Below are 24100 nucleotides of genomic sequence, written 5' to 3'. Positions count from 1 at the left end.
GGCGGCGCGCGTCCAAACCGCCAGAGTCTCTTTCAACTAACGTAAGTGCCCTGCCGCCGCCACAGGACCGTCCCCGGCGGTGATGTCTTGTACGTAGCACGTCGCTCTGCACAATGGATAGCTGGGGATAGACGTCTTAGAAGCCTTCGTGGCGTTTAGATGGGCCTGTCCAGGGCCCGGGGTAAACGGGCCGAGCGGCGGCGTTAGCAACGACCCGTCCCAAGGTCCACTGCAAAAAAATACTGTATTGGACAGTTGTTCAAGCTCAGTTCTCATCCAGGAAGAAGAATCACTTCTTTTCATCCGCACTGTCCCGAAATCTCAGCGCAGACATAAACGGATCACCCAGAAATGTACCACCGTGCATAAGTGCCCATATTCCCTGCGCCCTGTTGCCAATACGTACAAAGTGCTCACGGCGTGCCTCCGGATAATTTCAGGTCACCGTAGGACTTCGTTTGAGAGATAGAAAGAGGCGAACCTGCCCAGAAAACTGTGGTTCGCGGGTGAAAGATGTGAAGATACGGAATTTACCGATGTGAGGAGGGGAAGCGTGCGTCGCGGCCTGCCGAAGACACCGATATGCTTCGGGTTCGATAATATACTATCCATATGAGCGGCACCGCGCAATCGAATCTTGGGAAGAAGTCCTTGCAATGGGTAGCACGCTAGCAGAGTGCTCTTGATAAGACTTTGAATACCGGAGTGCATCCGCTACGTCAAGATGATGCATGAGGTAGCTTGTGTCACTGTCAAGGTTATGAATAGAAAGGGGTACTAAGTCACCAGTTAATTGCAAGCCGCGGCGACCTCATGATGCCCTGGCGCCTTGCTCCCCCCCTCTTCCAATAGCTAACGATAGGAGGTTGGGCTGTGGAGTCGCTAGTCATCCGCTGCCATCGGCGTGCTCGAAGCGAAGGAGCTACCACTCGGCTGGACTCACATGATAGTCTTCCCATAAAAGTGCAGCGACGAGCGCCCCCTTTGGGCAATAGCGAAAGAGAGAAAGGCACATTGAGTGTCCGATGCCCATATTAGTCCTCGTGTTGCGGAACAACCCGAATCAACTCAGTAAACCAATACCAAGCTTCGGGAAACGTGGAGTAGGGTGAGTGGCACCGAATAGACGTAGATAGAAGTGGGCGGCCTAGGAAACGGAGGGCTCAAAGAAGGGTTTGTGCTGGAGGGAACGTTCGTCTTCATTCCTCTAGGGGTTCGGGGAGACTAGCGACTGGCCGTTCATTTAATCGTGGCAAGTGAATGACAGATAATTGTGGCCGCTAGTACCTATGCTAGTGAACTACCTATGAGGTGGCGCGAGAATGACCCGGCTTTAACTCAACTCAATTGCGCGACAATAGGGTCCACACTCCCCGTCTCCGTTTATATTGAGTACGTGACCCCATGTGTGTGGACCAACTGCACATAGCTTTTTTGACAGCGGAGTCAATGTAATGTGCAACGTGATAAGCTTAAGAAAGGCGCTAAAGCAGAGTTCAAAACCTGCAGACAAAAATACGTCATCTGGACTACACTGTCGGCGGCGTGGCTGGCATTCAAATCAATGGGCAGGACACCATCTGACACACAACCCGCAGTGGGGAATTGATTCATCTCCGTCTGCGTGGCGCACAGTTTAATGTATGTAATGGAAAGATGAAAATCATGGAGTTGCTTCTCATGGGGCGAGTGATGTGATTATAGCACATGTCATTATCCCGCTCTATGCCCATGTTTCAAAGTCGAGGAAACCTTCTTCAGCCTGTGCATCAGTGATCCAGTAAGCAAAGCATAGTGCGAGATTCGCGCGCTGTGTCTTGAATGCACACCGACTGTCTGTGTCTCTATAATGCATAATTGCTCCACATGGGTGCAATATTAACCAGGCAACAAAAACCTTTCCATCGACGACAGAGCTTCTGGTACATCTTCGGTTGCTAAAAGTTAGAGATACCAGTAAGATGAATAGAGTGTTTTATTGGGAACTTAAAATACAAGCATTATTACGTGGGATATTAAATTTCGGGCCACAGATACCCAATCCGAAGAAAATTGGACACCTGGAAAGAAACCGACAAAGATACACCCCACGTCAGCACAACAATACTGCATCGCAAGCATAGCCAATGCAGAGATGATCACATGGACCAAGCTTGGGGGTAATGCCGTGACAGTGCTGTAATTCCGTCGAACCATCAGGCCCAAAGAGTAAACACAGCATCGATAGGTGCATGTGGCAGGATGTTCGATTGTCCTTTCCGGTGTAGCGCTAGCACAGGAATGATGGAGGGCGTTGGGATGATGCTGAATTGAGGCAACGTGCGAGCGGGCTATGACGCGTGACGAAACTGCTTCATCCAAATCCAATTCGACCTCGAACCTTGATCTTCCTTGAATGAGTTTCGGTGTACAATCTACACATGGTGAATGCGGACGATCGCAACAGGGGCAGCTCGGAAGCTGAGTAAGATACCGGAGTTTCATCTGAAGTCATGCACGGCCCGCGGACGAGAAAGATTCGGGAAAACATTGGAAAGTTTGAGTCGTTGTCGAGGGGAGGTTGAGACCAGGTCCTGAGCCGCAGCACCTCGGAGCGGTGTTCTCAAGAGGAAAAGACAGTGAGAGGCTTAAACTATCACAGGTTTAGACCGCGGGTATTTCATTTATGATTTTGATTCCGCATCAGTACTCAGTGCTTGCTAGCGGAGGCGGGACGAAAAAGGATATGGAAGTGGGATTTGCTGTGAATTATCTCGATGAACGTCGGACGTGGACAAGAAAAATGTCAAAGGAAGGGCTTCGAAGTTGCAAGCGCGACAGTTGCCCCACAGGAATGGAGGAGATAGGTGGATATACAGTACTGGAAGTAGGACCAGCAAAGCAAGTTCCATATTTAGATACGAAGCACTGTGAGTGGGAACTAATAATAATAATAATAGAGCTCAGCTGCGCAGGCGGCCACTCGCAAATAGGCACGGGGAAGTGGCAGGAGGAAGTATATTGTGGCAGTGAACTATGTAGTGGGATAAGTTTTTGTCAAAAAGAAGAATAAAGGTAAGCACAGGATGAGTCACAACTGCAGGTACGGTAGGAGGATCGATCAAGAAGACTTCCTAATTTGGATGTGTACGGTGGTCTGAAAGTAGAAGCATTTGACTCACTCTCTGAACGGACTGTTCAGGGATGCGAGGGACGGGGTTTGACTTGCGAAACTGGCGGAGGGTGAGGGGAAGCGTGAGACAAAAGGGCTTAAATAAGTAAAAGTGGTACAAAAGACAGGAACACAGGACGGCAGGATGTCGGCACGGAGGGCAGTGACCAATGAGAGAAGGCCAGCGAAGTGAGACAAAGGCTCAGTTCCGACGGGGCGCTACTCACAAGTTAAAAATTGTTAAAAATGTACAAATTTATTGTGAAGAGTTCGTATGCTGTGCGTGGGAATTGAATGGACGTAATATGGGATGGATTGTTTGTATTTGGATTATATTTGATTATATTTGGTGTGCGATAAGAGATCTACCGGAAGAATCTGAATCTTAACGGGAAGTTCCGGAAGCACCGAGATAGTGGAACGGGCTAGAAAGAAAGAGTAACCAAAATCTGGGAGAGAGGAGGTTGCTCTAGTCCAAATTTGAACACTGCATGGACCTTCTTCTTATAATTTACCCGTAGGGTCCTTGCATTTTACCGATTCTTTGTCTTGTGTCTTCACTATTCTAAACTCTTTTTTTCTTCTTTCAATCCTCTGTCATGGATTTTGCAACCTACGCATCTCCATACCCCGACTCATCACCACCATACTCCGAATCATCTTCAACTCCTCGTACTCCATCTCCTCAATCCGTTGAACTCATTCATCCTCACGACTTCAAACATCCGATCCATACTGTTCCAACAATATTTCAAGAAGACTCATATCTTCCATCCGACGTAGGATCAATGATCCAAAACGATTCTTGGGTTTCCCAACCCAACTACAACAATTATCCACAGTCACGAGGTTCCCTCCTCTGCGAGTTGTACGACTCGGAACCCTCTGAACATTACCAGAGTGAAGCGTATATTGACGATCACGCGCACTACAATGAATGGCAGCGGCAGCAACAGCAACAGCAGCAACAACAGCAGCAGCAGCAGCAAATACACTTGCGCCAGCCCGATCACCATACATTTCGTCGCGCCACTTTTCCTTACGTCAGACATGATCTCCCCCAACATCATATACCTCACCACCCCCAATTTTATGACCAATACCCGTCCATGTACAATGAGCCTCTCACAATGTCCCCCGATCCATCTGAATCCCGTCACCCCAACGATCCTCAGTCAATTAAACTAGAGGACACCCCCCTCATTGTTCCTTCCCAATTGGGTTTCCCAGCACATTCTCTTCACGGTCATCACCATCCTGGTTTCCTCCCTCCCGGAGCTGGTGCTTCAGTTCCAATTCAACACACCGATGATGCTGCTAGCAAAGAGACACAGTACCTCAGGAGGCGTTGTTTTAATTGCCATACCACAGAGCCGCCTTCATGGCGTCGCTCCACTCTAAATCCTGGCAAGATCGTCTGCAACAAATGTGGTCTGTATGAACGCACCCATTTACGTCCACGTCCCCTCCGCTTTGATGAACTCAGGGCAGGTGGAAAGACGCGTAAACCTGGCGAGAAAAAGGTCCAAAAACCTACTCCTCTAGCTGGTTCACCCCAGATCAAGAAGGAGCCGCGAGAGTTCGGTCTGGCGAGGCGTAGCTCCGTTTCGAGCACCGCATCGAGTGGTGGCGCAGTCAGTGATTGGGATGATGCTGGTAAGTTTCATTCTTTCTTACGCGTTGTTAAGCACGTGCCAACAATTTTACAGTGTCGGTGTATTCTTCACAGCCTCCCACCCCTGGCTCTATCTCCGGTCCCCCTTCCAGCTATTCATCGCCTTCCATTGCAACGTTCCCCATTCCTCGCAGTTCGCAGAGCCCGCCTATCGATGCCGGCCCTCAGGCTCCAATTCGTCTCCCTAACGCCCCGTTGACAGACATTGCGTCTTTTCAACAGCAAGCGCCTAGGAAGTCAGTAACTGCTCCGGGTTACTTCTCACAGCCTCCAGTCTCGTACCAGGGACAGGAAATGTTGCGTCGGGGGTCAATGCCTAGGCTCTGTGAGCAGCCACGCCAAGTGCAGTTTGCCTCGCCACATATTCCACCGCAGTCACTAGCTCCCCTGCAGGGTCCTACATCTGAAGCGCCCGCCGAAAAATCGCCGCAGATCACGCAGATGCAGATTTCGTCACCTCAAATGATGACTTCATCGCCTGTACCCACAGTAGCAGAGCCACTGTCATCCTGAGGGGACGGCTCGAGACACGTGTTTTCATGCCTTCCTGATTATCACGCTCGTTTGGATCTTGGTATTTATTCCGTTTTACAATCCAATTCGCACATCGCCATCTTGAGCTCGATTTCACGGCCTATTTAATTATTCACCTCGTCGTAAAACGGCGACCGACAAAGACGCGGGCAAAACGGTATCTATATTCCGACATATATCCTGTATCCTATATTTCCCGCCTCGCATCCAACCCTGTCGACTATGTCTATATTGCTCATATACATATCGCCCCATGAACCATACCCTACCAGCCATACCGCGCTCTGTATGTCGTCTCGATGATAGATACCCCTCTTACCAATATGAATGACTGCCGAATGTGCATGGAAGAAGAAAGGGAGTGTACTTGTATAACGCCATTGTTAGTTAGTATACCTACTTAGAACCTTTTTCTCGAATTTCAGACGCAGGAATATGAATTTTTTGCTTTGCACCTGTGGCACCATTCGAAAATTCATGTCCGCCAACAAGTTAAGGTTGACTCAACCGCGCTTAGCAACGACAAGCACTAGGTTAGCCTGGAGAGGCAAATTGCTGTAAATTGATAACGTTCTTGAGTACCATGATGCTGGACCACGCCCCTTCATTAACCTGCTACTTCGGGAGGCACGCCCGCTAGGAAACCCACTCATCCCCTTTGCGCCAAGCTGCAAAGCGTCATATTCCTATTCAGTCTTGACTCCAAGATGGCACATGATGGGCGAACATGAGGCGCGCCAGAAGCACCATCCTAGAATGCACGCTTCGCATAAGGTAAGTAAAATGTTTCTTAATGTATGCCTAGCGTCATGAAAGTCAACGTTACCCTATTGAATTGAATTCTCATTTGCGAACTCCAAGCACCAAGAGCGCCAAAGCGGCCGCCGTCTGACTCATGTTTAAGCGCAATACGTACTAACTACGTGGCAACATGGAGGGAGTCCGAGTATGCTCCATTCAAATCCTCGGCTGTCACCTGTGCAAGCGCTGGGACTTGGAGTCGTTGTTCAAGTTGTCACCCCATCAAACAAAGCTTGTCTTCTTTGAAACATTCGTGTGACCGGCCGCCATACCATCGCTCTGAGCAGGTGTGACACGCCGAAACCGCCCTAATAGCATCCCCAATTGATTTTTTTTGCCAGCGAAGCACTTGTTCTTCGGACTTCTGCTCTTCTCGTCGGGAATGCAGATTCAGTCTCAGACGACGCTTCGAGGGCTCACGTGTCTTGTCAATGTCACCCTTGTCAGGGTCGTGGATCTTAGTATCCCTACATACGTCCACCAGAACTTCGTGTGTGTATTTCTGTGCTGTCAGTAGGTTCGTCTTCCTCGCACAGCACGGGGACCATATTCTCCTATATTCCCCTGCTCGGAGAACTACATGGGCTCAGGCCAGGTTGGTGACCCCCTTCGCCTACGAAGCCCACGGTCCGTACCCGGCCCGCTCGCATCGAATCGAAAGCCAGTTCCTCGTCAAGATCTGCCAAACGAAGTGCCACCGTTTATTAAGAACTCAGCAAACTCCAATATTCAACGTCCATGGGCTCCGGTCGTTATGCAGGGTCGAGGTCCATAGTGTTTTCCCAATTCCCAGCACAGTCCTGCTTGACAGCGTGTGCAAGTTAGTGGCTCCGCCGTAGAAGTTTTGGTATGAGGGGCCTGGCGAGACGAATTTTTGTCGGCTCGATGTCTTCAGATGACTTGAAATTTGAATCTTCACAGATGCGGGTATAACGATGAGTAATACCATAAATTTGGTCGAGGAAGCGGAGTGTCGATAGGACTAACTGTTCAGGCTACGATTTGGCTATGATCTGCCAGATATTTGCTCACGCGCCAAGGGTAAGGCTGGATAGCGTTATAGTTGACTGTATAGAAAGACGATGATTGCATATATGAATCGTCAACCATAATTTCACTGTAACATATATTATCTTACCAACGTCGAGACGCAAGCTATAAAATTTTGATTTTTTTTTTGATTATGTGCGGGTGAATATCGGTTGGGGTTTTGCTTTCATGCCACGTCCAAAATGGAGTGTTACTGAACGTCAACCTTCTAATTGAAACCGGTCTAATTACCTCGTGCCTGTAGCGACACTCGGGTCGTCATACGGACCGCTCGCGTTTAGCTGCTCGCTGGAAATGAGCCACGCTACAACGAAAGAACTAATGGTTCGATGAAGAAGTGAAGACGAGGAATCGACCAAGTTGCACTAGTACTGACCGTGGCGCTGACGAAGATTGATCTCGAACTCATCAAGTTGCTTAACATACTCCGCTAACTAACTTCGGTGGATGTCCGAGTCGGTGGGTCACCTGAGTAACGCGAACCTCCACTATTTTTACCCATGACCAGGAGGAGCCAGGAGGTTCCAGGTTTACGGTCATTCACGGTAATTAATGTGGGCATAACATTTGGGTGCAGGCACAGCTAGCCAATCATGGTACAGTTTTCCATTGCTACTACATGCGTCCAAAATTTCATCCCTGGACATCTCTCCGTAGGTAAGTCTTTTGAAATTCTCGGGCCATCCGCACGAAGCTGAGTTCGTTCTGCTATTGGACAGCCGAAAGTAAACAGATTTTTGCAAAGTTTATGCGGCTTGTTCGCTTTCAAGTTCCCCGCACTCTGCTGCGATGAATGACAGCCGCATTAATATTATCGGAATCTTCATACGCTGATATCAATATGCACACAATAACTTGGCAATGAAGGAAATATTGCGGTGACAGACAATTGGATATAATAATTTCCAATCCTAGGACTGTCAGTAGCCACCAGCTGTCACCTCGAGGACTCGAGCATTTGGAACTGTCAAAATCGCGGGGTCATTTATTGCTGCCCCTGAAGTCTGGCGCGACTTGCATAACATTTCCCAGCGTTTCCCCCGACCGCCGCACCGTATCGGAATGACGTACCGACCGCCACTGCGGGCAGGCTGTGCTCCAAGTTGCTGACAGAATTACTTCAGGAATAACCAACATTTTAGAAAATAGGGGAAATGTTCACCGAGTTGGCTGTTCTTGTTCCTAAACTTTAACTTGTGTCTACATGCTAGGAACTGTAAGTAGTCGTCGGGTATCGGAACGGGTGAGCCAGTGCTGATCTCAAGTTATTGCGGCAGCTGTTTTGGTTCAGGTCAGTCATGCAAAAGGACTAGGCTAGAATGAAACTGGGCTCCCTTGAGAATTTCAGACTCGCTCAGACTTGCGAGAATGAAGTGCGAAGTCAGGCAAAGGTTTTACCCCTTTTACTAGCTGGCTCCAATGATTGTGCACGACCAAAAGATGAATTGGAGCAAAGGATGACCGGCACGGTCTCTAGCGTATTCCGACACTACGGACCCACAGTTTACTCTGTAGCTTGGTTGGTATACTCCATGGCGCAACCGCGAACTTGGTGCAGAGCGGTGCCAAATTGCCAATCAGCTTCCACCGAGGCCTTAGGCAATAGGAACACTAGTCATGTGTGTAAGTATACTGTGTCTATCTTCATTTGAAATCAATTTCAATTTTCACCGCATGATTTCAAGGACTTCGTTCGTTCGTCATCGTCATTGTCAATGACCGTATGATAGTGCATCTTGCGCCCATGTTTGCTTATCTTGCATTCATCATTCTGCCAAGGATGCTGATATGGTATCATAATCTATATTACGACTGGTTACGATGAAAAGAAGATGAAATAAGCCTTCCAAAGGTCTGAAGATCCAAGGGACCCTCTACAAATCTACGTGGAGATTTCCAATTCCGGTGCGCTGAAGCGCACACGGATTACTTATTGGTGAATGTATTGCATATGCTGCAATAATGACAAACCTCTACGATGAATCTGTTGGTCTCGTTGCACTGCGCATGAACTCCTGCTGACGATAATATTTCATACTCTAGCCGAGTGTCAAACTCCAAGTCATTGTGACCTGGTCGAACCCCAGGAAAGTACCTTTGATTCAAGGCTACTTGCCAAAATTATTATCCCGCGATTGAGGTGACGTCGGGCGCGAGTGAGTTGCAAGAGCGACTTCACTAGAAGATAACATGCCGAATACTCAGTTCATCGCAAGAAATACTGTCACTTGTCCTGATGCGATCCATAATTTCGTATACCTAGCGCCTCCATCGTTTTACACGCATCATGGACTCCTCTCTCCGGCTCACAACGTAACCAAGGCAGTCGAGATTCCGTCATCTCCGCTACATGCATTTCGAGACTTCACGTGTACAATAAAACCGGCAACAGGGATCGATTTGCGGCACCGCCATGGATAATTGATCGATGAGTTGTGCAGTGCACAGCTATGAGCTGATGCTACGATGCCATGTTCCGACTCCTTCCCTCCCAGAAGTGAGCGACTACGAACACGAAGGCATCGCAATCGTGATTCATCGTGCGACATTCACAGAGGTCTAGGACATTCCTGGCTCTTCAGAGGTTATCTCTACGTTATCAAACCGTTGCCACCGGAGGGATCGTGGTCAGGTCGTTGGGCTTGCATATCCATCCCTTGACCCTTGTGACAGTGCTTGTGGATCTAAATAGCTGATTCGGACAGAGCCCCGTTAATTTGGAATTTCGCCAAGATTTCTATGATACCACACATATGATCCACGTACTGATATAGATGCCTTCATTTATTTTTCATAGATCGAACTCTCCGTTTGCTACCAGTGCAACGTTGTAGGTCCGTAATGCAAATGTACAGGGATTTTGTGGCGGGACGTCGGGTACTGCCGCAGGCAAAGATTAGTTTCCCACCCACGTTTACTTTGTAGTCCACAAATATTTTTGAATCTTTTGATGTCACTCCAGCAGATCCATTGCATGGACATGAAACGCAGCGAACTGTTCCACATGCTCAGGCTGCTTCAAGTTCTTGGGAAGGGAGTATTTTAGAGATCACAGCTCGAAACTGATGGTATTCGATTTCACAGGATGCCACGATTTCATCCAAACCATTTCTAGCACGATTTTGATCCGGAAGCTGGACGTCTAGACTCTAGAACATCGTGCTCTCCATGCGGTGCTTACTGCGTATTGACACTTCCGCACGCTTGACGCATGAGAAGCCTTGTTTCCACAAGTTGCAACATTGTTTCATGTGAACATCATCATGCACATTTCCATCTCCTCAGTGCGCAAGGCTTTCCGACCGAACGGAAAACAGCTGTCATGTTCTTCTTTCGAGATGATTCAAGCTGTGATCTCATTTGAGACACTGCCAGGAGATTTACTCTACCATATTTTCAGCTACCTATCGGTGACAGATATTGTTAGGTTGCAAAGGGTATGGTTTTGTTTCGCATTCTGTCACCCGTGGCTTTGATTGAAAGAAATCCACAAGGTGTCCAAGACACTCAGGTCGACCGTGCTCCGTGACGCAACCTGGTTTCATATCTACCGTACTTCCTCACGTCCACGTATTCCCGCATTGTTGTCCACCTTCTCTGCAAGTTATCTTCAGTCGTGGCTAACTTCAAGTGAGAAATTCGATCGCTGGTGCTCAAATGGCCCACGAGATGGGAGGATGGCCATGGATAGTAAGAGATATAATGCCCGAACACTGAATTTCGGCAACAAAGAGCTTCCACTGCCTGGAGTTGCTCGCAGACGAACAGTCGAACTCTATCCGGATGCTACCGGGAATCACACTCCTTACGGCCTCGTTTTCAGCCGTTGGTTGATTGTCACCAGCATCTGCTCTTCAGAGGCACCTGTCAGGTGCTTTGACCTGGATGCAGACAAAGGAAATGACTCAGCCGAAGAAGTACCCCTGCAGCTCTATGCTAAACATTCAACTGTGTTGTACACAACCTCCGGTATGATTTTTGACCTCCGTTGCGTCCAAAGCACGCGAACGAACGGAGAACGTGTTGCATTTGTAATTTTGGTGGAGAATTTCTTTGCACTGTCTGTCGCTGTTTTTTTGGTTTTATATCGGTGGAATTTAACGTCGGTTTTGATACAGGAAGGTGTTTCAGTTCCGTGTCAGCTCAAAAGGCTCTCAGTTACACGTCGCGCTTCAAGAAGTTTTTACAAGGCATGACATGCATCTATCTAGTCTTCGAGAGGTATCGCTTGGTCCGAGGCTAATTGCCATCAAGTACGCACGAGGTGGTACTTTCAGAAGCCCAGGACCCAAGAGTGATCATATTCTTTGCCTTGACATTGAAACATTCACAACATTTACTGTGACACACGATGTAAAGCACATGTCTATGTCTGTGCACAGTTTGGCTGATCACTAATCTGTCAGGATGCTGCTTCACCGAGTCCAGTCGAATCTATGCTTTCGTGCACCTCACACTTATTGTTGCTGCGCGCATCATCGACTCACACATTGGTTGAAGCATATGAAATTCCTCCCTCCCTACCCAACGAGCACATTGAATGCAAACTACGTGGCCCGGCTAACGATTTTGATCCAAATACGTCTACAGGCCGCCTGCAACGTAGCCACGAGGGTGTTGTTGGTAGCAAGCTATCCAATGTAGTCATTGTTCACGACCCCATGTTTCCTTATCCTCGTCCTGCCGCCAGTGGCGAAGGGGGCTATCATGATGACGAAGGCGTCACAATCACTGCCTCTTTCCATAATCGTACGGATGACCACAAAACGTTCCTTGGTCTCGTGCGGCTGACTTTGCTGCCCCGGGACAGTCCCTCCAGCGGGGGCATCGCCACTAGGATATTGGGCTCTCATATCCATCCTGCGGATCCGACGCCACCTACAGTAGTCATGGACTCTTCATTCAATGGATCAACGAAGGGCTTCGTTTTCTATCCTGAAGAAGTCACAGAAACATCTTTAATGCCTAGGTTCCGCGTACGAGCTGCGCTGAGCATTCGTTCGCCACAACCTCCTGAAGCCGAGTTCATCTCCGTCATGCTTGGAGAGGGAACTGGGGAGAGGTTAAAGAAGCGTCGGGAGATCACATCGCTGGTACGAACTACCGCAGCATCTCTACGATACACCGACTTTGCGTCCGGTGACGAGGATAGCATGGAAGAGGCACAAGCTGCTAGGAGGGCGCGAGCAACAATACGTGTGGTTCCATGTCCACTTCCGGTTGATGGTATCTCGGCAAGAGACATCTTATTCGATGGCTGCACAGGTCGGATGGTTTGCAAGCGGCCTGTACGTGTCGCTCATAGATGGATGAAGAGGATCGAGGTGTGGGATATCGTTTGAGGCGCTCCATGAGCCCAAAGCATTCCAATAGGCTATAGCATGTCCCGCATTTTCCAGACTTTATGTAGCCTCGTTTGCGCTCAAACAACGTAGTGTTTATTTCGTGTTCCCTCGAATAAAATTAACGAATGTACCATCTATAAACACAGGAGAGACAACTAGCTAACCAGTATCCCCGTCTTTTACACCAGGTTCTGAAGGTACAGGTGTCAAGGGTTGCGGATGCTGCAGTCACAATACTTCGTAATGCAAGCTTGAACTTTTTTGGTGGATCCTCCCCAGGCTTCACCGCATTTATTCTACCGCTCGAGGGTTCAGGCTCCTTCCGTGAACCTAGATCAGGTCGTTTTGGCTTATTTGCTAAAATGTCTAGTTGCTCATCATCATCGTCCTCTCTTCTCCGCTTGTCGCCAAGCCGTATTGGCAGCATTGAAAGCTTGGACGATGCCTTTGAAGGGGCATTTGAAGGAGATGGGGCAATAGATTTAGAACGGAGTAAAGACTCCAAGAGGTTGTCTTCTTCATCCAAAGAGGAACGCCGAGGAAGAGGGGGCGGGCGTGAAGAAATCTGTCGATGAGATATTCTGGGACTGGGTGGTATGTCTGCAGCAGGCGAAAGGGGTGAGCTACGTTGGCTGGCTGTCGTAGCAGCTTTGGATATTGGTACTGAGGGTACTTTGGGCGAGGGAGGGCCAATTTCTTCCTCATCCTCGTCGCGATAATCCACTAGAGATTTCAACGGCGGAGTGCGAGGAAGTGCAAGTGTTTGTGGACGGAAGCCTTTCCCAACCATAGCACCACGTCGCTTTCGTTTCAATGTGGTATGCACAGGTGATGACGAGCGCCCGCGTAAATGAGGAGAGATAAATGGAGGGTTTTCGTCATATGGATCACGGCTTCCGACTTGAGGAGAGATCGAGGGCGTGTGGTTATCGCTTTCTTCATCCTCAGCATTGAAGTAATCTTCTTCCTCCACGTCAATATTTCGGCCCATATGTCGGGGATCTCGAAGACTCCTATGACGAGAATGAGTAACGGCCTGTACGTCAGACAATAAGTACGTACTTGACTGGTTGTGACTCCTCTTTGGGAGGAGGTTCGACGTTGATCTCCCACCGTCGAATGAAGGACATGAACCTGTGACCACTGAGCGGCGATGTGGCTAGTTGTCGTACCAATGATTCGTGCTTCGTCATGCAGTGATTAATTGGGTCTTTAATATTTTCCTATACCATATAATCAGCTAAACGAAAGAAGAACGAGGAAATGACGCACACGACGCATATGTTCAAAGAACTCCTGACACGAGGCACTTAGTAAACTATCCCGCCGAGACTCCTGTATCGTGAGATCCAGGATCGGTTTGAATACGTCTAGTTTCATAAGGTGGATCATGAAATTTGGGTTGTTGACCTTGAGGCATATTCGGAAAAAGCGAAAGGCAGCTGCGCTCTCCTGTCAGTATAAATACTACACGATATGAACGAGAGATGTACCCAGGCGTAAGTGTTTGTCCCGGGCTTTTAAGAATGAGGCCATACGAGCAGAGATGTGGGAGGAAAGCATGGAAAAGTGAATGCGGAAGCCATGCTGTTGAGCAAAGTTGCATACTAAGTCGCATAAGTATAGGTAAAGATTAGTCTTCTCGCGCGAAAGCCTCAGCACTGGCTCTACGAACAGTGAATCAGTCACGAAACGTGATCTACACATTAGGTAGAAACGAACCAGTCTGGGTCTTGAAATCAGGGATGTCGCTGAATGGTTTGAAGAGCAGTTCTATACATCTCTTGTAGAAGTAATCGAGAAACTTCTCAGTTCCTGGGTCGTCTTTCGGACGAAGTAACTTGACGTTCAAACCAGCCTGAAGCCGCTGTGAGATGGTCACAATATGTAAATCAGATAACGCTCACGGGTGTCAAATCAGGACCATCCTTGGGAGAGACATCCAATATGGTCTTCAGGGCATCACCGACCTGACATTGCAACGCCAAATCCCGAGTATGTGTCAACACTCTGCACATTATTCGTAAAAGCGTCTCAGCTTGCTCTCCCATCGGCCGTCCCTCCTTACTCTCCCTCTCAATAGCTGAGGCTTGCTTGGTGATGTGATTTCGAACACCATTTAAATCGTGATCGAGCAGTGCAGACATCACTTCACCCGCAATGCTGATTGTTGTTTTTGCTTCTGGGTCATTCTCTGAAAGTGAGAACGCCCACTGGACAGCAAATAGGATACCCCGGTTGACAAGGGATCGGAAGAGGGAGATACGAGCAGCAAGCGGCACATTTTTACCCATGACGCAGAGCTGCTGTATAAGCACCAATACCTCTCTACGGAGGACCAACTCATGCTCCGAGAGATTATCTGGTGGGCCGAAAGAGAAAGGCCTTGGGGTCGATGTGGAACCATTCACATGAGCGCCGTTGGGTTTGCCGTCAACATCCATCCCCTCGCGCTTCTCATCCTTGTCTTTCCCTCCCGTCAAAACCTCCTCGTTCACGTACAGCGACAATATTTCGCGGAGAAACATGGTGTCCTGCTGGACATGGTTGATTATGTCGATTTGGTTGAAGATAATACAGGAGTTGAGGACATTGAAGGTGGAGTCGTCAAGAGCGCGCGCAAGAACGACGTCTTTGAGGAACTGTAGACGGTATGTGTGGTGGATTTTCTTCTGGATCATGATGTCTTGTATGGGAATAGGTTGGTGAAATTTAGAGGTTACGTGGAGAAACTCTCGGTAGTTCGCTTTGTGATTTGGGAACTCGGGATCATCTTTGAGGAAGTCGGATTGAGTATTGTGCACATCATGCAGAAATAGGCAACATACATTCAAGCATGCCTACAGCACCAAAGAACACGCTGTCATCGAGGATATGCTCGTATAGTGCATGATCATGAATCATTACTACTACAAAATATCATCAACAAAATTCGTCACGGAAGGCAGACGAACGCACATATGGTTTGCATGAGACTGCACAGTGCATGAAGATTCTCGGCGTTCTCCAAGTCTTCTGCCAGCTTGAAGACTTCTATCATCTTCGTGATATATTCCTGCTCAAAGCTTAGCGGTCCGTCGTGAAGAAATTGATGATTTGACGACGGACCTCGCGCTGAATATACTCGCATATCCTCTCCCTAATCGCCTGTCCACGCACTAGTGTTTTAATGGCACGTTCGATATCGGGAATATTCCCAAGTTCTGGCAGAGGTAAGTGGCCGGAGCGGATGATCGCTGCTGTTGTGGAGTGGTCGCTTCGGGGAGATGATGAGCCTCCAACACTACTTTCTCCTGAAGGCGTAAAAGTCAGATAGTGCAACAGAAGGAGACCAGAATAGAAGCAGCACGGCATAGGGCCAAGGGTTGTACATACCAACGACATTCATGTGGCGCTGAACCTCGATGATGAAATTCCACACCTCTGCACACCCTTCGGCGTCCTGGAAGCTCAAGGCGTAATCTGCACCGTCCGGTTCCGTCCAGACAATCAATGTATCTGGTGGTCGCGTGAATAGGTATCAGCAGATCCCTGTAAATATATATACCAACGGACCTTGTTGGCGTTGATAGACGTCAGTGGTGCGGATGCGAGTAGTCAGGATGAGTTTGTCGAAATGGACTTCTGAGCGAGCGATAAGGAAAGCCTGGTTGGTCTCGTTCTCGAATTGTCCGTAACAAAAAGCGGTTCCTTGGTCAGCCCATTGTGAGCCAATAAGTTTGTAAACCTTTGTAGAACGTGGCAAATGTCGGTCAGAGTTGGCCCTTAATGAACTCATGAAAACAGGACAGGCACGGAAGAACGAGCAAGAGCGTCGGCACTCTTGCTGGTGCGTAGCAAGTTGGTCTGCGCCAAGGTACACCACGTTGTTGAAACGACCCATTCCTGGCATGGTTGACAAACCATACAAGGACGAGATGCAAGATGCCGACACGCAGAAGGGTGATATATGCATGACTCACCTTGACACGCTTAATATCAGGATCTGTGTCTCGACTTTCCTGTGTGTCCTCGTGTGCAGTCAGAAGGATTCACGGCCTCGAGCATTGTCATTCCGTCAAGTTTAGGATGGTCTCCAACCCGGTGAAGGTCACCTATCAGCGAACCTCGTGGGTCATGGAGGTCAATATGATTGACAACATGATTTCCTAGTCCATCCTCCGTTCCAGAAAGTCCAGAAAAATCCAGGGAAAGAGGAGGTTGATGTGAATCCTCTTGGTGGAAAAGATGCGTAGCCTGTGATGATAAATTATGATGTTGCCCTTCGTCGTCGCCAGACGTTGTAGACTTGGATTGACTGGCAGCGTCCAGGCCGCTCATGACCAACAAATTGGTTTTGTGCGTCGTCCTCTCGGCGCTATGGTATTTCCCTACAGAAATGCCTTGCCTTGAGGAATGTTTTGGTGTGAGCTCCCTTCCACCAACTAGAGGCCCTTGCACGCCCGTGAGAACAACATCCAAAGGCGCCACGGACCTTTCCGGCTACAATTACTCCCAACTCCATTAATGATGAAACAACTCACCTACGTCCATGTCACCAATCCACTTAAACTTGTTCGATGCGGTATCAAAGAAAGGCTCAAGCGTTGTGGCGGTCTCTTTTGACGATATCCCTTGGGCGGTATTAATCTGGATCATGATGCTATGACAAAACTCTCGATTTGGTGCACCATGGGCATTAACGACACTATCCGGATTTCCTTCTCACCTCAGGTCGATACCACTACGCGTCGCTTTGGTCCCACACTACACACAGCTTGATGCTAGGCAAAGCTGGCGCTGAGCGCTGAACCTTTCACATCAATCCTATATTACGTAAGATATACAGTATCCCGATCAGGAGATTGTTGAGGACATTAACTACAATTGTTTCCTGATGCCCATTTGCTTCACGATGAGCCAAAGCGTGGTGGCCCCTACCCGCTTGCAAGCGGGACTAAGCTTTGGCCACATCCACATTAGCGGTTTAGTATTCCTAGTGGCGCAGAATATGCCCGAGCCCTATTTAACGCCCGGTTTCTCCAGGACCATAGCTCACATATTATTATAACGCCACCCACACTCACCATCAATGGCTCTCAAACACCTGCTTGCTCGCATCTTCAAGCGATTCAGGAAGTCTGGATCTGCCCCTGCGCTAAACGTCACTACTGCCGCAACGCCTGCTCCTGCATCAAATGTCTCATCTCTGTGTGTTGCTCCCCTAACTGAACGGTCTCCGGCTACCCAAGCAATTTTTCCTGTCAATGTAAACCTCCGATTTCACGTAGTTTTGTCCCCTACTGCCGATGGCGCCCATATGTCAATCGAACAAAGTCAAGTATTACCTACTCTTGGCACAAGTTGTGAAGGACACGCGCACACCACTCAGGGACCTGTACCGCTTCTCGAGACTTCTCCATCAAATTCTCCGGTTGTATTTAACATCGAAATGACCGCCACCCAACCGGCAGAGATAGTCGGTACGATTCCTGGTTCCGTTCTTCCTTCCGTCCAAGGACTAAATCTCTTTGGACTCGACACGACGTGCCCTCAAGGTATGCAAATCATCGATGGTCTTTGAGAGGTCTCTCGTCAGTGTAACACGGATGTTTACTGTTGAGTTTCCAGATGAACAACAACCCTCGAACATGGCTGCCTTAACTCGACCTGCCTCTTTGATGGACGCCGCTCAAGACTACAATATTCAGTGCATAGCACCAGTTGAGGTCCAACCTCGCACAGTGCTTGTGACACCTCATTCTCTACTTTCCAAAATTGTCGTCGCGACACCAGTTTTGGCTCGGACCACGCAAACCATCGAGAGCAAGGACATCGAGACGCCCCAAAAATGCGCTGGCGCAAGACCACTCATTCAAATTGCAGGACCTTCGGTTGGACCTACTGCAGAAGCTGTCGTACCGTCCATGATGCCTACTATCCCCAACGAACTTTCATCCCAGAAAGCACGCCTGGGCCTACAGCAATATGATTTTGTGTTTCCACATTTTCCCCTTGGCCAATTGCTATCCCCTGCCACTCACGCTCCCTCCCACAAATCACGCATAGACCGACAGCGATATAATTCTCTAATTCCACAGCTTCAATGTGACCAATCACCATCGCCTGCCCCCCATGAATCACCGCGATACCCACCTGGTCTGAAGCTTCCCGCAGATAAGAAGCCGGGGGTCCAAGCTGGGCACTTACGTTCTGTGCCATCTATACACCCTACACAGCAGGGATCCGTCTTCAAACTACGACAGGATGTTACCCAGCGGAACCTCGACAACGACGCATCGCCACGACCTCCGCGAGGCAATGTCGCACTTAACCTCGCCGATGTGTTCCCGACTCTTGGATCCAGTGCCTCGAATTTTCAGCTGTATAATTACCCACTGACACCGGAGGCAACACAGGCCAGTACTAGTCGTTGAAAGGATTTCGAACAATGGGAACCTTGCCTATTCCATTCAGGCAGGCGGTCACAAGTACGTCGCCACGGCACAGGTCGGCAGTGGTGGATTCGGTTATGTCTGGTACGCCATCAAGGACCAGAAAGAGGAGGTCGCTATCAAGGTCATCGACAAGGCTGGATTGCTTGCGCGATTTGTTTACTGTGCCAAGGACAAACGGCCAACCATGCAACAACTGCTCGCAGGCTCTCAAGTAGCGGCAGCGGCTATCAGCTCTGAATATGAAGCATTCAAGCGTGTCACCGAAGAGCGATCCCCATTTTTGACTCCTTTGTTGCATGCCTTCGAGGACGAGGATAATTTTTACTTCGTAATGGTGCGCTTTCCTGATTATCATCTGAATTCGTGTTGAACGGCCCCCAGAGGTTCTACCCGCAGACTCTTCGCACTAGGGCAAAATTTGGATTCATGCATTGGCAGTTGCGTCTTGTTGCTGCTGAGCTTGTAAGTATCTCCTATGTTCTGCATGCAAGTTCGATCTAACGTGTATTGCTGCTGCCAAAGCTTCTCGCCCTCCAGCATCTTCACAGACTGCGCGTCGTGCATTTGGACTTGAAGATGGAAAATGTGCTCGTAACTCCTTCCGGTCACATATGCATTGCAGATTACGGCAATGCTGAAGTCCTGGACCGCAAACTGACTTATCAGCAATTCCACGACGAGCGTATGTACGGTGCATCGGGTACCGACGGTTACCTTCCTCCAGAGCGAGTCAAAGGAGACCAGGGATATAACTTTAAGACAGACACCTGGACCTATGGTTCCATTTTACTGGAGCTTTTACTAATAAATGGCGGGGTGAGTAATTTTTTGTGGCTGTGCCGTCCTGGCATTAAAGCTTACTCGACTCGCAAGCATTGGTACTCTATATATCATTTTAGTGATGGAACACATAAATTTGGCAACGACCACAAGATACCAGCGGGTTACAATGAGGAACGCCGACTGGCTTTCATAAGACCGAACGATGAAATAGATCTCATCCAAGATAAGGACGCCAAGGATCTTCTCTATTCTGTATGTCTCCAAGTTCTTTTGTCGACGTTGACTTACACCCACATCAGATTTTCTTCCCCCAACACCATGCCATGAGGCCTGAGTCAGAGTCAATTCGCAGTCATCCGTTTTTCGCGTGCATCGACTGGGTGAAGTTAGAGAATCGGGGATACGATCGTAAGTTCACGACCAAGTCTGCTGACATGCCCTTGCTCACGCGCTCACGTCCCACTAGCCATGTTCAAAGCTTGCTTGGGCAACGCACCACTCCAATCTGTAGACTCTGGAAAGATTGCCATTGAATGCTCTCATCCTCGGCTACCAGAATTCAAAAAAGTTTTGCTCGAGCAGGCCAACAATAATTTTGCTCTCGGGCGAATGCACATGGACTACGAGTGCCCGACCGAATTGGCACACGATGCTATGCATGGAACGACTTGCAGGGCTCCAGGGACTAAGGTACCCCGGAGGCATGTTTGTCGATGTGACTTGCCTGCCGACTGGAATAAGGGTTGACATTTACCGGTTTACCACGAAGCATCCGCTTGTAAAATTGTATATTCCAGCTATTTATGATCGTTGCACTTGTAATACTATACATACTCACGAACGTCAATTGATGTGCACTTGAATTGAATTGAACGCGTAGGGGTCGCTGACATAATTCATCTTCCGAATTTCCTCTTGCCAAGTGGCCCAGTGACGTTTGAACTTTTCTGCTCTCTTCTTTCTACACAAAATGAACAGGTCTACGACAATAATGACCGTCGCAGGCGTCACAGTCGGCGGCGTCCTTGCATACGCTGTGTACTTCGACTACAAGAGGAGAACCGATGCCAACTTCCGCAAACAACTTCGTAAGTTTTCACCAGCAGAGTCTTTTGTTACGCAGTTGACATAGGGTTTCAGGGAAAGAAAAAAAGCGTGTCAAGCAGAGCCAGACACCGTCTGAATCTGGTCAGACTGCAACCGGGGGAGTGGATGCAAATGACTTGCGGAGCGCGTTGGAGAGCGTGCGCAACGAAGAAGTGCCACCTGGGCCAGAGGAAAAGGAACAGTATTTCATGAAGCAAGTTGGGATGGGTGAACAACTATGTGCGAAAGGTAATTAGTAGTTTCGTCTTGGGATGATTGCTGCTTGATTGGTTTTCAAGGTCCTGTCTACCACCTTCCTGCCGCGATGTGTTTCTATCGCGCGTTGCGCGTGTATCCATCACCCGTGGAGCTCATTGTGATTTACGAGAAGACTGTTCCTCCACCTGTTTTCCAGGTACGTCTGTTTTTTATGACTATCGATTGTGTTGACCTGGTCATCACAGCTTGTGATGGAACTTACCAATTTGGACGTGAGTAATGATCCTTCACTGGCAGAGGGGAAAATTGGACCACTGTCTGACGGGGAGGACGAATCGAGTCCCTTACGGGGTCCACCCTCGGAAGCATCCTCACAAGAGTGGGACAAGGTCACAGATCCGGGCAGTCAGACGCCTGCCCTGTGACTATGACTGCGAGTCACGGATATGCTAGCCCTGTAGCCTGCACCCTAACCCCTTATCTGTCAAATTGCATATCTATCTCTTTCTTGGTTGTTTCAATGGTATCTGATTCTGAGTTTTGTTTCATGTTTTGGTCGTCACCGTTAGGTCAAAGACCGAGTTGAAGGTACGCTGCTCGGGTGCGTGTTCTCAATGCAGGACTAAAGATGAGATAGGGTATTATACGTTCTTCCCGCCAAAGGCAATGAATGTCGCAGTTGAGACTGTCAATGTCCCTGATGGCAAAGGCGGAACTATGTCGAAGAAAGTCCTTGTCGTGACAAAAGATTTCAAGGCTGGTGAAGTCATCTATCAGGTAAATCGCCCGTTCCATGTCTCTTAAATCCGACCTCATCTTCTCCATAGGAGGATCCAATCGTGGCCGTTCTCGATGCCGATCTTCAAGGGAAAGGCACACATTGTAGTTACTGCCTGCGCCAGATCCAAAACGATCCCATCCGTCCGGAATCTGATCGCCTCCACAGTGTTTACTGCTCATCTGACTGCCTGACCCAGCACAAAGCACACTCGCAGACTCTGCTCTTCACGCTCGAGTCGCCATTGCCTGCCGCCATTGCGCCCGAAATGGGAGACACGCTACGTAAGGAGCGGGAAAATGCCCAAAAAGCGTTCGTCGAGTATCTCATACAGACCAAAAGGGCCGCACCAGAACTTGTGGCACGATTCGTTGCACGACAGGTCAGCGCGGAGACTGCTAAGATGTTGCCTCGCGGAATACTGCCTGGCGTCGCTTCCGAGCCGGTGCTGACCGACGGTGGGGAGTACTCGCTGTACGATCATCTCGAGCGCCTAAGATACCTCGAGGTGAAGCCCGCAGATAATGAGACTCACGTCTTGAAGGATGTACTGCAGACTGCGCTCCCGGGACTTGAACAATTCCTTACGGAGGAGCGGCATGCAACCTTTGTCGGGAAGATGTCGTACAACTCGTATGGAGTATACTTCGGTGAAGGAAGGGAGGACAAGGTGAGTTCGTCTTACGTTTTTGAGAATGTCATGTTCTTACATCACGACGTAGCCTGAGACAGCTGCTCGCCCTGAGAACACCGAGAAAACACGCACACCCTGCGGTACCTCCAAGCAGATCGGTACGGGCTTTTACGCAGTATCATCCTACGTAAGTTCCTAGTTCTTCTTCGATACACCTTTTCTCATTACACCGACCCCTAGATCTCGCATAACTGTGCACCCTCCGCTGAGCCTGTCTTCCCAACTGGCACTGCACAGCTGCAACTTGTGGCCACCTGCGCACTTCAGAAAGGCGACGAGATCACCGTCGCGTATGTGGACGTATCACAGCACTCTGGGGAGACACTCGAGGTAGCACGCCGGCGTCGCCGCATGGAGCTCGCGAGGGGATGGCGGTTTGCGTGCTCTTGCAGGCGCTGTGCTGAGGAAGGATTGGAAGGTGAGATCGAGGAAGGACTGGAAGGTGAGATTGAGGAAGGAGGGGACGAGAGCAGGGTGGAGGACATTGTGACAAGGGCCGAGGGGTCATAAGCGGATATGGATATTTCGGTGCGTAACGCGGCGACTCGGGGGCTGGTGGATCAGCAGATTCAGGATAGATTTATTGGCTCGTTAATGACTGCATGCATGGACCTTTTGATTAGCATATTACTTCTCACTCTTCACCATCGTGCGCCGTCGTCGGCCATGTCATTGCTAGCGCTGTCCTGTGTCTGATATACCCATGAGTCAACACCACTGGTGCAAGCCATCTGTAATTAAATTTAAAGGAGTTGCTCTACAATTGAGATACATTCCGTTTTGCTCATCATGGATCTATAAGCTCGGGAAACGATTATTGTGGCTTGTTATTTGAGCTCTGCAAATCAGGCCCATAGATATTTAGGTTCTTTCGTGTATTTATTCCACGATGTCTACATTCATCATACACCGCTTCCGCTCCTCACTGTCACGACGCGCCCTATATACGACTGCAATCAGGCATGTCGACCGTCCAACGGCGTTCACGAACATGCTTGCAGGGGATGTTCCGCCCCCCGTGCAAGTTAGTTCCATAACGTCGGCGGGTATCCAGCTCGCAGACGGGCTTATCCTCCCGTCTGCGTGCATCTTCCTCGACGGCAAGGTCCTCTTGTGGAACGTTCCCTCGCATCTATGGGACGGCTGGGGTCGCGAGCATCTGAGTGTATTCGAGACTGTTGTCCCAAAACCAGGTGCGTTGGGAGACTTGCAATTTACTGACCCAGCAGGACTGAACACGAAGTAGAAATATTGGTGTTTGGCACTGGGAGACGGATGGAGCTTCCGCCTCCGAGTATAAGAGGTTACCTGAAAGAGATGGGAATACAACTTGACATCATGGATACGGTGAGGTCTACTGCCTATACACTGCGAATGTAATGCTAATCTCGATGATTCCTCGGACTTCCAGAGAAACGCGTGCTCGACGTATAATTTGCTCGCGGAAGAGGGTCGGCGGGTAGCTGCTGCATTGCTCCCATACACCCCGCGCCCATGGCGGTTATAATACTGGCTGCAGTAATATGAGCTGACTCTTGCCTCGCCAT

General features: G+C 49.1%; 7 protein-coding genes across 7 annotated transcripts; 6 read left to right on the top strand and 1 right to left on the bottom strand.

Annotated features, from left to right (window-relative positions):
* Nucleotides 1–1025: 1025 nt before the first annotated feature.
* BJ212DRAFT_1300174 (uncharacterized protein) lies at nucleotides 1026–2182 on the top strand (the record flags this gene model as incomplete). Its single annotated transcript, XM_041332959.1, has 5 exons — nucleotides 1026–1108; nucleotides 1285–1392; nucleotides 1599–1641; nucleotides 1887–1956; nucleotides 2034–2182. The coding sequence occupies 5 exons, from the start codon at nucleotides 1026–1028 to the stop codon at nucleotides 2180–2182; spliced, it is 453 nt and encodes a 150-aa protein (XP_041192661.1).
* Nucleotides 2183–3750: 1568 nt separating this feature from the next.
* On the top strand, nucleotides 3751–5339 carry BJ212DRAFT_1481487 (uncharacterized protein; the record flags this gene model as incomplete). Its single annotated transcript, XM_041340259.1, has 2 exons — nucleotides 3751–4807; nucleotides 4861–5339. The coding sequence occupies 2 exons, from the start codon at nucleotides 3751–3753 to the stop codon at nucleotides 5337–5339; spliced, it is 1536 nt and encodes a 511-aa protein (XP_041192660.1).
* A 4817-nt stretch (nucleotides 5340–10156) lies between these two features.
* BJ212DRAFT_1358275 (uncharacterized protein) lies at nucleotides 10157–12646 on the top strand. Its single transcript, XM_041335807.1, has 4 exons — nucleotides 10157–10648; nucleotides 10706–11271; nucleotides 11330–11564; nucleotides 11618–12646. Exons 1-4 carry the CDS (start codon nucleotides 10475–10477, stop codon nucleotides 12551–12553), a joined length of 1911 nt encoding a protein of 636 aa, XP_041192659.1. The 5' UTR covers nucleotides 10157–10474; the 3' UTR covers nucleotides 12554–12646.
* A 69-nt stretch (nucleotides 12647–12715) lies between these two features.
* Nucleotides 12716–16334, bottom strand: BJ212DRAFT_1447328 (component of IIS longevity pathway SMK-1-domain-containing protein; the record flags this gene model as incomplete). Its single annotated transcript, XM_041338386.1, has 12 exons — nucleotides 12716–12747; nucleotides 12794–13569; nucleotides 13619–13779; nucleotides 13829–13998; nucleotides 14050–14223; nucleotides 14279–14396; nucleotides 14464–15329; nucleotides 15385–15462; nucleotides 15515–15611; nucleotides 15665–15849; nucleotides 15932–16054; nucleotides 16112–16334. 12 exons carry the CDS (start codon nucleotides 16332–16334, stop codon nucleotides 12716–12718), a joined length of 3003 nt encoding a protein of 1000 aa, XP_041192658.1.
* A 1293-nt stretch (nucleotides 16335–17627) lies between these two features.
* On the top strand, nucleotides 17628–20523 carry BJ212DRAFT_1481483 (kinase-like domain-containing protein; the record flags this gene model as incomplete). Its single annotated transcript, XM_041340258.1, has 8 exons — nucleotides 17628–18093; nucleotides 18167–18920; nucleotides 18976–19327; nucleotides 19375–19455; nucleotides 19516–19809; nucleotides 19867–20028; nucleotides 20076–20184; nucleotides 20243–20523. The coding sequence occupies 8 exons, from the start codon at nucleotides 17628–17630 to the stop codon at nucleotides 20521–20523; spliced, it is 2499 nt and encodes an 832-aa protein (XP_041192657.1).
* A 223-nt stretch (nucleotides 20524–20746) lies between these two features.
* BJ212DRAFT_1272840 (uncharacterized protein) lies at nucleotides 20747–23063 on the top strand (the record flags this gene model as incomplete). Its single annotated transcript, XM_041331045.1, has 8 exons — nucleotides 20747–20864; nucleotides 20917–21111; nucleotides 21162–21277; nucleotides 21327–21502; nucleotides 21702–21858; nucleotides 21909–22529; nucleotides 22582–22680; nucleotides 22734–23063. 8 exons carry the CDS (start codon nucleotides 20747–20749, stop codon nucleotides 23061–23063), a joined length of 1812 nt encoding a protein of 603 aa, XP_041192656.1.
* A 379-nt stretch (nucleotides 23064–23442) lies between these two features.
* Nucleotides 23443–24060, top strand: BJ212DRAFT_1447326 (DUF498-domain-containing protein; the record flags this gene model as incomplete). Its single annotated transcript, XM_041338385.1, has 3 exons — nucleotides 23443–23746; nucleotides 23800–23900; nucleotides 23965–24060. 3 exons carry the CDS (start codon nucleotides 23443–23445, stop codon nucleotides 24058–24060), a joined length of 501 nt encoding a protein of 166 aa, XP_041192655.1.
* Between the last annotated feature and the right edge of the window lie 40 nt (nucleotides 24061–24100).

This window comes from Suillus subaureus (genome assembly GCF_016647635.1).
Source record: "Suillus subaureus strain MN1 chromosome Unknown BJ212scaffold_18, whole genome shotgun sequence".
Taxonomy (NCBI): domain Eukaryota; kingdom Fungi; phylum Basidiomycota; class Agaricomycetes; order Boletales; family Suillaceae; genus Suillus; species Suillus subaureus.
The sequence above is the reverse complement of the archived record's forward strand: the minus strand, read 5'-3'. Positions and strand labels throughout refer to the sequence as shown.

Excerpts from the sequence above, each read along its gene's own strand:
- BJ212DRAFT_1358275 (XM_041335807.1), top strand. The coding sequence starts at position 10,475 with ATGCACATTTCCATCTCCTCAGTGCGCAAGGCTTTCCGACCGAACGGA. Across the intron at positions 10,649-10,705 it reads ATATTGTTAGGTTGCAAAGG|GTGTCCAAGACACTCAGGTC; the intron begins GTATGGTTTTGT and ends GAAATCCACAAG. Across the intron at positions 11,565-11,617 it reads CATTTACTGTGACACACGAT|GATGCTGCTTCACCGAGTCC; the intron begins GTAAAGCACATG and ends CTAATCTGTCAG.